Here is an 11,857-nt window from a genome sequence, read left to right on the forward strand (position 1 = left end):
GGGAAAGAGGGGGAGAAGGGCTGAGGGAAAGAGGTTGGGGCAAAAGCCCGCTGCCTCTAGATGCTATGGGCTAAGACCCTGAGCAGGTCTATTCAGGAAGATGAGGGCTAGAGAGATGGTTCAGCAGTTAAGAGCACTGACTGCTCTTTCAAAGTTCCTGAGTTCAAATCCCAGCAACCACATGGTGGCTTACAACCATCCGTAATGAGATTTGACGCCCTCTTCTGGAGTGTCTGAAGACAGCAACAGTGTGCTTATTTATAATAATAAACAAATCTTTAAAAAAAAAATGCCGGGTGGTGGTGGCGCACGCCTTTAATCCCAGCACTTGGGAGGCAGAGGCAGGCCGATTTCTGAGTTCAAGGCCAGCCTGGTCTACAGAGTGAGTTCCAGGACAGCCAGGGCTATACAGAGAAACCCTGTCTCAAAAACACCAAAAAAAAAAAAAAAGAAGATGAATACCAGAGGATTAGCAGGATTAGCAAACCACAACTCCCTTCCCTCAGCCTCGTCCTTCCCAGTCCATCCCTATTCTGTCTTCTGTCAACCACTACCCCGCCCCCCTTTCCTGTCGGCCCATATCTCCAATTGTTTGCAGCAGACAGTTTGGCACTTGACAGAATTCCACTCAAAACCAGAGAATTTCTGTTGGAAGGGACCTGGTAGTCACAGAGGATTCCCTCCTACTCAGGCAAGAATCCTAGCCCAGGATCTCTGCAGCTGCCTTGTACACAGCCTCAGAGCATTCCCAGTGCATGAGTCCTGTCTAGATCACAAGCTCCCAGTGGGAGGGCAGGGGGCAGCTCCATTCTCCAGCATCCAGAAGCCTGGGAGGCCAACACAATGCTGATCACTACAAGGACCCAGTAAAGGAGCCAGTTGCTTCATTGCCTATCCTAAAGGAACTTTGTCTCCAGAGAGGTTCTCTTGCTTTGCTTATCTAGTCCAGCAAGAGTTTCAAGGGACAGGCATCTGAAACCCAAACAGGTCAATATTTACCCAAGAGCTAGAAAAACAGCCTGTTTTAAGTGTGGGGCAGGCAAACCAAGGAGGCAGAGGGTGTTCAGATGCTGAGACACAGGGCAGCCAAGAAGAGAACAGGGAATTCATGCTTCCTCCCATTCCTGAGTCACTTGTCATCCCCACTGTGGTGACTGCATTGTTGGACAAGGCTCCATTGTTTGAACTTCCCCACATCGCAGGATTCTAAAGCACAGACTTGAATGGACAAAGGTTTAAGCATGAGAACCATTACTAGAGGTTGGTGGGAAGCTGAGGGGTTTTGTGTTGTTGTTGTTGTTGTTCTTTATTATTTTAGGAGGATACAAATGTGGAGGCCAGAAGACACCTTTGTGGAATCAGTTCTTGCCTTCCACTTTCACAATGAATTCTAGGGATTGAACTCAGGCCAGCAGGCTTGTGTATAGAGCACTTTACCTGTTGAGCCATCTCACTGGCCTCTCTCCCTCTCCCCTCCCCACCTTTGTGTGTGTATGTGTACAGTGTCTGAGTGTGTAGAGAACGTAAGCATATTCTTGCTAGGACACCTGCCTGTAATGCACCTGTAATGCAGAGGCCAACAGATGATGCCCTGCTCTATCTCGACCCATCTTAACTCCCTTGAGGGTTGGTTTCTCACTGAACCTGGAAGAGTCTGGCAGCCAGGAAGCCCCACCAACATTTCTGTCTCTTTTCCTGTCCCCCAGGCACTAAGATTATAGACATGTGCAGCTATGCCTGGCTTTTCACATGGGTTCTGGAAATGTGGCCTCAGGTTCTCCTGTGTCAGTGCCAAGTGCAGATAACCACTGAGCCATCACCCCAGTAACCTCCTCTATCTTTTCTTACTTATTTTCTTCCTTCCTTCCTTGCTTTCTTTCTTTATTTCTTATAGTCCTTTCTTTCTTTCTTTCTTTCTTTCTTTCTTCTTTCTTTCTTTTTCTTTCTTTTTTTTTGACAAGGTCTTGTATAGCCCAGATTGACCTCTGAAATGACCTTGAATATCTGATCTTATTAGTTTCATTTCCTGGTACTATATTACAGCTGTACTCTACCATGCCCCGTTTATGTAGTGTTAGCGATCAAAGCCCAGGGCTCCATTCATGCTTAGGTAAGCACTCTTCATACTGAACTACATCTGTCCTTCTGGGTGCTACAGCCGTTGTTATCTTATTCCAAAACAAGGGTCACATCTATGGAGAGTGGCTGTGCCTCTAGCTGCAGTCTGGAGCCTTTTTCCTTCACAGAGAAGCCAGGCCTATTGCCTATTGGGAGCTAAGACAGTCACCAGATCCCAGCCCATGTTGTTCCACTTAACGAGAGGGAAAAGGACCCTGCCTATGTGCACAGGTTTCTGCTGGCAGGATAAAGGAGAAATTGCTAGGGGATGTTTTACGGAAGAACTGTGCAAGCAGAGGGCAAGGGCCATGCTGCTACTTGTAACTCAGCCAACAGCCTGGCATCTGGGAGACACATGACATTTTCTGAATGAATCCTACCTGTTTTCAGGGAGATCTCTCTCCAGCTGAGGAAAAGAAACATATGATACCATTGGAGAATTACACGGAGACATAAAGTGCCCTAGCTATGAAGTGAGTAGATTACAAGGGTCAGGAATTGTAATCAAAAAGGCAGGTGTTGGGATGGAACTGAGCCATTCTTCAGAGACAGGGACACGGCTCACTAGTGAAGGGACATGGCAGAAGGTGGAGAGGCTGGGTGGGACCAGGGAAAGCAGTGGAAGTCAGGGGGTAGAAACTAGTACAGAAGAAGTGATAAAAGCCAACCAAGCCAGGTGAGGCAGCATGCCCCTCTGAGTTCCAGGCCAGCCTGGGTCTCAAAAAAAGTTAGGTATGACACACACAACTGTAATCCCGACATTCCACAGGCAGAGGCAAGAGAATGAGAGAAATTCAAGTAGTCCATCTTTGGCCTGGCCTACATGACACCTTCTCAAGGTCAGGGCTGGGGCTGATGGCTCAGTGGGTAATAAGAGTGCTTGCTATATATTCATAATTTCCTGAGTTCAGATCCCAAGCACCCACGGAAAAAGCCAGTTGTGGCTGGTCTGGGAGAGCAGAGACAGAGGGTCATTGGGTCTTACTGGCTGTCATTCTGGCTCCAGGTATAGTGAGAAACCTCATCTCAAGGGAATTTGGCAGAGAGTGATAGAGCAAAGTAATGCACACACACACACACACACACACACACACCACACACACACACGATACACATGAGTGGATAGGCATGAGAAGTCCAGATGGAGGCCAGCCAACAGGGAGAAGCCGTGCATTAGCAAGGGAATGAAGCAATGCCTACAGGGTCAGGAAAGCACAGAGGGAGAAGAGGAAGGGGGTGGGTGAGAGAAGTATTTCTGAGACCTGCCAGAATCCAGCAGGACTTGGGGGTTTTGAGCCAAAGGGAAGTAGATGGGAGTGGTTGCCAGACATCGGCTGGTAATTACCCAGGGAATGTTCTTGCCAGACTGATACCATCTATACAGACTATCCTCCCTGCAACACATGTGTACACCACACACAACCCATGCTAAGGGAGTAATCCCAGGGCCACAAAAACACCACATACAGGGCTGTTGTTCTGACAGCGAGCCACACACTTGGCCCTCTAGAATCCCTTCCAGATTTCCTGGGGTCATCTGAAAACACACTCTCAATCCTCCGAGTTGAACCAGACGTGCTCAGAGACAGCACTCGCCTCGTGTGTGTGGTTATAGGGTCAATCGCCAACATCACAAAAAAAGAAAAGAAGAAAATAGAAAGATACACTTCCTGTTGCTGAGGTAGGAGGAACGATGTAGGTCTTAAATTCCAGCAACACATTGCAAGTCAGTACTCCCAATTCCCCTGTTTTTTTTGTCTTACATACCCCTGGTTTTTAGGGAAATCAATATATAGACCAGTTAGGCTGCTTGAACTCACAGATATCTCCTTGCCTCTGCGTGAGACCATGTCTCTTAAAATCAACAAGTAGGGTTTGGTCATGCTTGCACATAACCCTAGCACATGACAGGACAGAGGAAGATTCCCAGAGCCCGCATGCTCGTGCCCATGTGAAAACTGTGTGTACTGGTGAACACTTATAACCTAGATGCTCAACGTGTTGCTTGAGCCACAGGAGTCAGGAGGATTCCTGAACCTGATGAAGGATGAGCTCTGGCTTCAGCAAGCAAGACCCTATCTCAATAAAACTCAATAAAACAAGGTGTGCTGCCTCCCTCGCTTCAGGTTCTGCCCCTGCCTCTTCTCAGCATGTAACTGACACTGGAAATATGTTATTTCTCTGACCAGTCACTTCCTCTTTTGTAAAGTTATGCTGATAACAGTGCTTACCTCAGAAACTTCTTCATATTAGCTTAGATTATGAGACACGGTATGAATGGTATGAACAAAACCTGAACACCGTCTCACCTGACTGAGTGCTAAATAAATAACAGCAGTTAGTATTAACATAGACCAAATTTTCATCTCTTTTTCTTTCTATTAAAGACTTATTTATTTCTTTATTTATTTTGTTTTCAGGATAGGGTTTCTGTGTGTAGCTCTGGCTGTCCTTGACATCTCTCTGTAGACCAGGCTGGCCTCAGAGATCTGCCTGCCTCCAGAGTGCTGGGCTTAAAGGCATGTGCCATCAGTGCCCAGATGACTTTTTTAAAAACATGTGAAGTTTTTTCAGATTTATTTACTTTATGTGAATGAGTGTTTTCCCTGCATGTGTGTATGTGCACAATGTGTGTGCCTGATGCCCAAGAAATTCAGAAGAGGCTGTCAGATTTCCACAGACCTGGAATTATGGATTGTTGTGGGCTACTATTGGGTTCTGGGAATCAAATCTGGGTCTTCTGCAGGAACAGTCATCTCTTCAGCCCTAAAATTTATCTTTAAAAAAAAAATTATGGGAGCTGGAGAGATGGCTCAGCGGTTAAGAGCACGGCTGCTCTTCCAGAGGACATTGGTTTCTTTCCCAGCATTCACATGGTGGCTTTCAACCATCTGTAACTGCAGTTCCAGTAGATCTTCAAGCACCTGCCATGTGAACAACCCAAAATGGCCGCCGAAGACTGGATCCAGGTCCTCTGTAGGAGCAGCAATTGCTTTTAACTAATAAGCCATCTCTGTAGCCCATGCTTTTTTTTTTTTTTTTGAGACAGGTCTAAGGTAGTCCTGTTCAAGGCCGGTCTTGAACTCACTTCATAGATGAATATAATCTTGAACTCCCAAACTTCCTGCTCTACCTCACAAGTGCTGGGAGGACAAATGTACACCATCATATACACTTGGTTTCTCCTACTCCTCCCCCCCCCAAGATTTATTTATTGTTATTCTATGGGTATGGCTGTTTTGTCTGTCTGTATGTCTGTGCACCAGGTGCACAGAAATTACAATTCGTATCTGAGGAACGGTCTGAGGAAGCCAGAAAAAGGTGTCCGACCCTCTGGACCTGGACTTTCAGACAGCTGTTTGCTGTCACATCTGTTCTGGGAATCAAACCTGGGGCCACTGTAAGAGCAGCCAATCTCTAAAAATATTTATTTCATCTCTGAGTAAGTTGCTTGCATGTGGGTATGCACACCATACTTATGCCCGAGGAAGTCAGAGTACCCAAGGTCCCTTGGAAGTAGGGGTCCAGAGTTGGGGGTGGTTGTGAGCCACCATCTGGGTGCTGGGAATCTGACTCAGGTTCTTGTAGTAACAATAAATGTTCTCAACCACTGAGCCTCTGCTCCAGCCAATCCCTCCACCCCCTGCTCTTGCAGGAGTGTTGGAGACCTTAGTGAGGATCTCAGGTGTGGATGTAAGTTTCTCAGAAGAGTCATCTTTTCCTTTTCTTTCCTATGAGATCCACAACCAGCCAAGGTCTCCCTTTTGCACACCACTCCTTTACTTGTTTCTTACCTTCATGAGGAGTCGTCTGTAGATTTTTGAGAACCAGCCTTCTCAACCTCTCTGTTACCATGACCCTTTAACACAGTTCCTCACGTGGTGGTGACCCCCCCACTCATAAACTTATTTTTGCTGCTACCTCATAACTCTAATGTTGCTACTATTATGAATCAAAATGTGAATATTTTTGCCAAAGGGGTCGAGGCCCACAGGTTGAGAAGCAGTGCTCGGGCTCATCTCTGCTGTCTTCATCGGATGCTACAGGTTGCTGAGATCTGTGTTATTTGTGTGCACAAGTTTGGGGACCAGAGTCTGAATCCCTAGCACCCACATCAAAGCCAGGCAGCCTACTTGTAATCTTAGGGCTCAGGGGCAGAACCGGGATCGATCCCAAGGACAAGCTGACTAGTTAGACTAGACAAACTGGTGAGCTCCGGGTTGAACCACAGATCCTGTCTCCAAAAATAAAGTGGAAAGCTGTTGAATAAGACATCTGACATCAATCTCTGACTTCCACATGTATCTAAACACGTATGTGCCCATACATGTGAACAAGCATGCACACCACACATGCAAAAAATTATTGCTCATTTCTGTTTTTTTTTTTCAAGAATTATTGCTCATTTCTGTCTCCCCCATCACTGTTTTGTCCCTACTCCAGTGGCACAAATTTAAAAAAAAAAATCCTTTTGACTGAATGAGTCCCAGCGAAGAAAAAGGAAGGGAAAGGGAAATCGAGGGCGGGGGTATACATGATAGAGGGGTGGGATGACAGAGGAAAGAGCTGGAGACAGAAACAAAACGGGGACGAGGAGGGAAGAAGAGATAGTGATAGAGCTGGAGACGGGCTGAAAGGATAAAATTAATGCATCGCCCAGGCTCTGAACCCCCTTTGCCTGGAGTGTACCCATAAACATCCCGAGGTTCTCCTGAACAGCCAGATAACCTATCCTGGCTCAGCCTTCTTTTCAGAACTTCCTCTTCCCAAGAGCTGAAAGCCAGCTGAAAGCCCATCCCCTACCTCCTCCCATCTGTTGCCCTCCACTCTCGGAAGTGGGCTCTCGGCTCCAGCCCATTCTCAGAGCCTCCCTCAGTTTCCTGGTGTGGCCTCAAAGCTTAGGGCTACCTTCCTGCCACACTTCCCTTTCCTGCCTCCAGTTCCCTAGAGATGAGGCCATCCAGGCATTGCCACCTCTAGCCAGGCCACATCCATCCCGTCAGAGTACTAAAGTTACTTCCAGTCTGGCTGTCTTCCCAGGAGCCCTGGAAGGTGGGATCCAGGCACCAGTGGTCCCTGACACTTTGTCTTGGAAATGGAAAGTCTGTGGCAGGAGTGTAGATGACTCAACTCATGATTATGTTTCTAGGTACAGGTTAGGAAAGAGTCAGCCTGTGTCACACGGATAACTTCATGGAACTTTTATAGTAAACAACTTATTTTCTCTTTCCTCCGGGGAAAAGTTTATCTGTCAGCACCAGGCCTCTACCAGGCATCTGCTCAGGTTTCCAACCCTTGGGCCAACTCTGGCTCCTCTTAGCCTGGGGAAGAGCTGGAGAGGTCATCACATTACCTACCACTTCTCAGCAAAGGGTTCTGAGTGCCTGGCAGCAGCAACCATAAACATCTTCTTTAACCTCTCAAGGACCCACCAAGGTAGGTATTGCTGCCCCTACTTCACTGCGCGGAAAAGGAGGCTCGTGGAGGTTAAGTGACTTGCCCGGTATCGCCTGGAGCTGATAACTGCTTCAGGAGCTTGAGAAGCTGCAGCTCCGCTCCCTCCGCCCCGACGGGGCGCACTCTGGAGTCTCCCTCCCCGGCTGCCGCAAAGTTGGGGACCGGTCCGTGCGACCAAGTGTGACCCACGCCCTCGGGGTTCAAGATCCTGCTTTTTTCCCCTGCATAATCGCCCTCTGCCCCTGCCCGTCTCACCATCGCCTCCGCAGCCGCCGCCGCTGCCTGCTTGCCGGCTCCGACTCCTCTGCCCCGCGCGGCCTCAGTGCCCGCAGCCCGGGAGGAAGCCGTGGGGCGGGGCGGGCCCGCGGTCTAAGAGGGAGGGGAGCGCGCCTTCTCAGAGGTGCCCGACCCTGGCAAACCGAAAGCGGTGAAAGGACCCGTGGGGCGCCTCCTATTGGGCCACCAGCGTCCGACTTCCAATGACACCCCAGTCTGGTGAATTGGGGACCGAGGTCTCTTGGATCTTTAGCCGAGGAGGCGTCATTCCGTCATGCAAAAAGCATCTGTGGGTGCTAAGTGCTGGAGATGACATGAACAAGCCAGGAGGAGTGTTTGCCACCTGGTGAGTGCGTCTCACCCGAAATTAAAAACACACCAACCATTCCAAAGTTCTAATTGTTTTCAGACAGAGCAGGCAGTATTCTGAATACATTAAATGCCACCGAGTCATACATTTAAAAGTGATAAGCTAGAGGCTGTCGAAATGACTCAAGGCACTTGATGTCAAGCATAATGATAAGAGTTCCATCCCTAGGACTCACATTGTGGAAAGAACCAACTCCTGCCAGTTGTCCTCTGATCTCCATACATTGGGAGAGGAAGATTTTGTTTGTTTGTTTTTCGAGACAGGGTTTCTCTGTGTAGCCTTGGCTGTCCTGGAACTCACTCTGTAGACCAGGCTGGCCTCGAACTCAGAAATCCGCCTGTCTCTGCTTCCCAAATGCTGGGATTAAAAAGGCGTATGCCACCACCGGCCGGCTGGGGGTAAGAAGATTTTTAAAATGCTAAAATGTTGCAGACGTCTCTGAGCTAAAAGTCTTAATGGTGTGTGGATGGATGAGCCTCTAAAGCAGCTTGGATGGATCCCATCTCCAAATAAAAGATGACAACAGCAGCCAGGCCAAGTTTTGAACCAACAAGGGGCAGAAGAGGCAAAGGAGGAGATGTGAGCCAGCTTCCAAAGTGGTATTCAAACAGAGACCATCCCTTTTGGACAAGAATAAAATGCAGACAAACTACATAGACTGTGTTGAAGACTTTCACAGTAAGAGTTTAGGAGAGAGTTGGAGAGCAAGCTTCAACAAGGAAAACAAACAGGCTGTGTCCAGCCTGTGAACACATACTTTCTCTTAGATTTCTGGTGCCATCCATGCTAGATGGTCCAATAACAGGTGAGGAAGATGGAGGTTTTGAAGAAGAGAGATGCCAAGGAATCTGCAGCTTTTCTTGCAGAACTGGGAACTGAGAAGTCCTTTCCTTAATCTCACTGGCCCATCCCAGCCTCAGGCCAACTTCAAGGTTAAAATGAGCTTGTTTGTAAAGCACTGTGCAAAAGGTGTAGTCAGAAAGTCTAAAGAGTTGTAAAGGATACACTGTGCTTCTGAATTTCATAAAAAGCTCATGCAGGAAACATATTAAGCAGTGCTGTTTTACGTGCTTAATCAAAGACAAAAATGTGAGACTGCAGATGGTTCAGCAGTTAAGAGCCCTGGATGCTCCTCCAGAGGACTGAGATTTAATTGTCAGCACCTACAGGCCAGCTCACTACAGTGTGTAACTCTAGCTCCAGGGGATCCAATGCCCTGTTTTGGCCTCCAGGGACACCTGTCACACATATGCTGCACAGTCAAATGCAGGAGAAGCATCTTTACACATAAAATAAAAACAATTTAAAGAACAAGTAATTTTTAAAAAAGACTGAAGTTTTGTTTTGTTTTGGTTTGGTTTTGGTTTTTCTAGACAGGGTTTCTCCGTGTAGCCTTGCCTGGAACTCACTTTGTAGACCTGGCTGGCCTCGAACTCAGAAATCCACCTGCCTCTGCCTCCCAAGTGCTGGGATTAAAGGCGTGCACCACCACCGCCCGAAGACTGATGTTTTAAGGGAAAAATTAAATTGTAAATTGATGCTGGGGATGTGCTTGCATTTGCACCAAGGCTGGGTTTGATCTCCAGCATCATATAAGCCAGATTTGGTGGTAGATCGCAGCATTGGAGAGCCAGCATCAAAGGTTCACAGTCATGGCCTGCTATATAATGAATGGGAGCATTTACTCCACGAGAGCCTGCCTAGAAACAAAATAAAACAAAACAAAACAGAAAACTGAGCTGGCTCTGTGGCTTATGGTTGTGATCCTAACACTTAAGAGGCAGGAGGATGGACTGAGTTTGAGACCAGCCTGGGCTACATAGTAAATTCCAGGATAGCTAGGCTTCAAAGCTACAAAGTAAGACTTTGTATTAAAAAAACAAAAAACAAAAAACAAAACAAAACAAAACAAACAAACAAAAAAAAACCCCTGCATGAATTTCACTCCAATGTAAAATGAAAGCAGCCTCTTACTGGAAGTGCTGGCTGGCTCTGGCTTGTCTCTGTTCTAAACTCTTGAAGAGGAGCTTGTAGACCTGTTCCTCTGCTGTGGATCCTGGTGTGCTTCTAGCATCGTTCAGCCTTCCTAGCCGCTGCAGACAAACAGCCAAAGCTGCCTTTTACCTTCCAAGCTGCCCTTGACATCCTAAATGTGGCCTCTCTTAACCAAAATGCCAGGGCTTGCTTCCCTGCGTTGAGCCACTGTGAGGATAGATCACTGGTTTCCATGCTTGGACATGTTACCTCAGAACAGGCTGGGGGTAAAGAGGAAAGGCTCACTCGTGTCAAAGCAGACTGAGAGGGGCTGTTTGGGACTTTCCCTGCCCTCTGTGGAATCAGGAGCATGATTCCAAAATCTGACCTGTATTTAGTGTCCCAAATTTTTGTCTCTCAACCCATCCCTTTCCTCACATCCTCCCAACAACAGGTTGTTTCTAATTCTGGAAAGGTTATGTAGAAACCAAGGACAGAGGAAGCCAAGAACCCTCACCACAAACCAAGGCAGACTGGGCTCTGGAGCCAAGAACCCTCACCACAAACCAAGGCAGACTGGGCCCTGGAAAGAACCGCAGTGATGAAGAACCGGTGGGAAGGAGGAGTCCAGAAGATAGAAAGCTCATTGTGCTGTTCAGCCCGGTCCTGTGACATTGACTCTGACTAGCCATGGGACTCTGGGGAGAGATGCTTGCCCCCACTCCCTCAGAACAGCTGAGATCCAGGACTCTATAGAGACCCAGAAGAGCAAGGATAGACAAAGACAAACAGAACACACAGGACAACCAACAAAGGATAAGCTGACCAGTTCCTTCAGCCTCTCTCTGGCTCTGAGTAATACCTAGGTCACAGATGAGACATGGCAGAAGTGACAAGAGGCCTTGAACCAGGTCTTACATGACCCATTATCATATCTCTGCAAGCCTACCCAGGAGAATAGTTAAGAGACATGGCATGATCCCAGGAGGACACTGAATCCTGCATCCTACTCTAAAGTGCTATGTTTTAATTCTTCTTATGGTAAGATCTCTAGGAAATCCTTGTTCTTGTGAGTTGTGACAATGAACAGTGTGGAATGAAGAAAAATAGGAGGGATCAGGAGAGGACTCAGTAGGGAAAGCACTTGTTTTGCAAGCATGGGACGCGAGTTCAAATCCCCAGAACCCATGTAAAAGTTTGATGCATGCTTCTTTCCGTAACTTCAGCACTGTGGAGACAGGGATCCCTACAGCTCACTGGCCAGCCACCCTAAGCCAAGCTGATGAGCTCCAGGCTTAGTGAGTGACTGTTTCAGAAAGTAGGTTGAGGGCTGGAGCTGCAATTCAGTACAGACTCTTATCTCACAGTCCTCATGCTATAAGTTCAACTGTCAGGAAGAAAAAACAGAGTCTTCTAGGTCTTCTAGACTGAGAGCAAGAAAGACATCCAACACTGACCTCGGGCCTCCACACACATGCACACACAGATACACAGGCACCGGCACTCACTGACATAGATGTACACACACACACATCTACATAAGAGGGAGGGAGAGAGATGGGAAGATGGCTCTTTGGTTAAGAGTTCAAACTGTTCAACAATATGGCTGCCTAAACAAGCTCTGAGCAAGGACATCAACAGGCATGCTAGCACAGGAGGAGG

The 11,857-nt window shown here is 47.6% G+C and overlaps 1 protein-coding gene across 1 annotated transcript in view; it reads right to left on the reverse strand.

Moving 5' to 3' along the window:
- Vamp5 (vesicle associated membrane protein 5) overlaps positions 1-7,930 on the reverse strand; it is a 15,964-nt gene extending 8,034 nt beyond the window's left edge. Inside the window, exon 1 of the mRNA XM_031382177.1 lies at positions 7,831-7,930. Within this exon, the coding sequence (XP_031238037.1) occupies positions 7,831-7,833 (3 nt within the window). The 5' untranslated portion in view covers positions 7,834-7,930. The remainder of the gene's footprint in view (positions 1-7,830) is intronic.
- Positions 7,931-11,857: the final 3,927 nt, after the last annotated feature.

This window comes from Mastomys coucha, unplaced genomic scaffold, assembly GCF_008632895.1.
Source record: "Mastomys coucha isolate ucsf_1 unplaced genomic scaffold, UCSF_Mcou_1 pScaffold20, whole genome shotgun sequence".
Taxonomy (NCBI): Eukaryota; Metazoa; Chordata; class Mammalia; order Rodentia; family Muridae; genus Mastomys; species Mastomys coucha.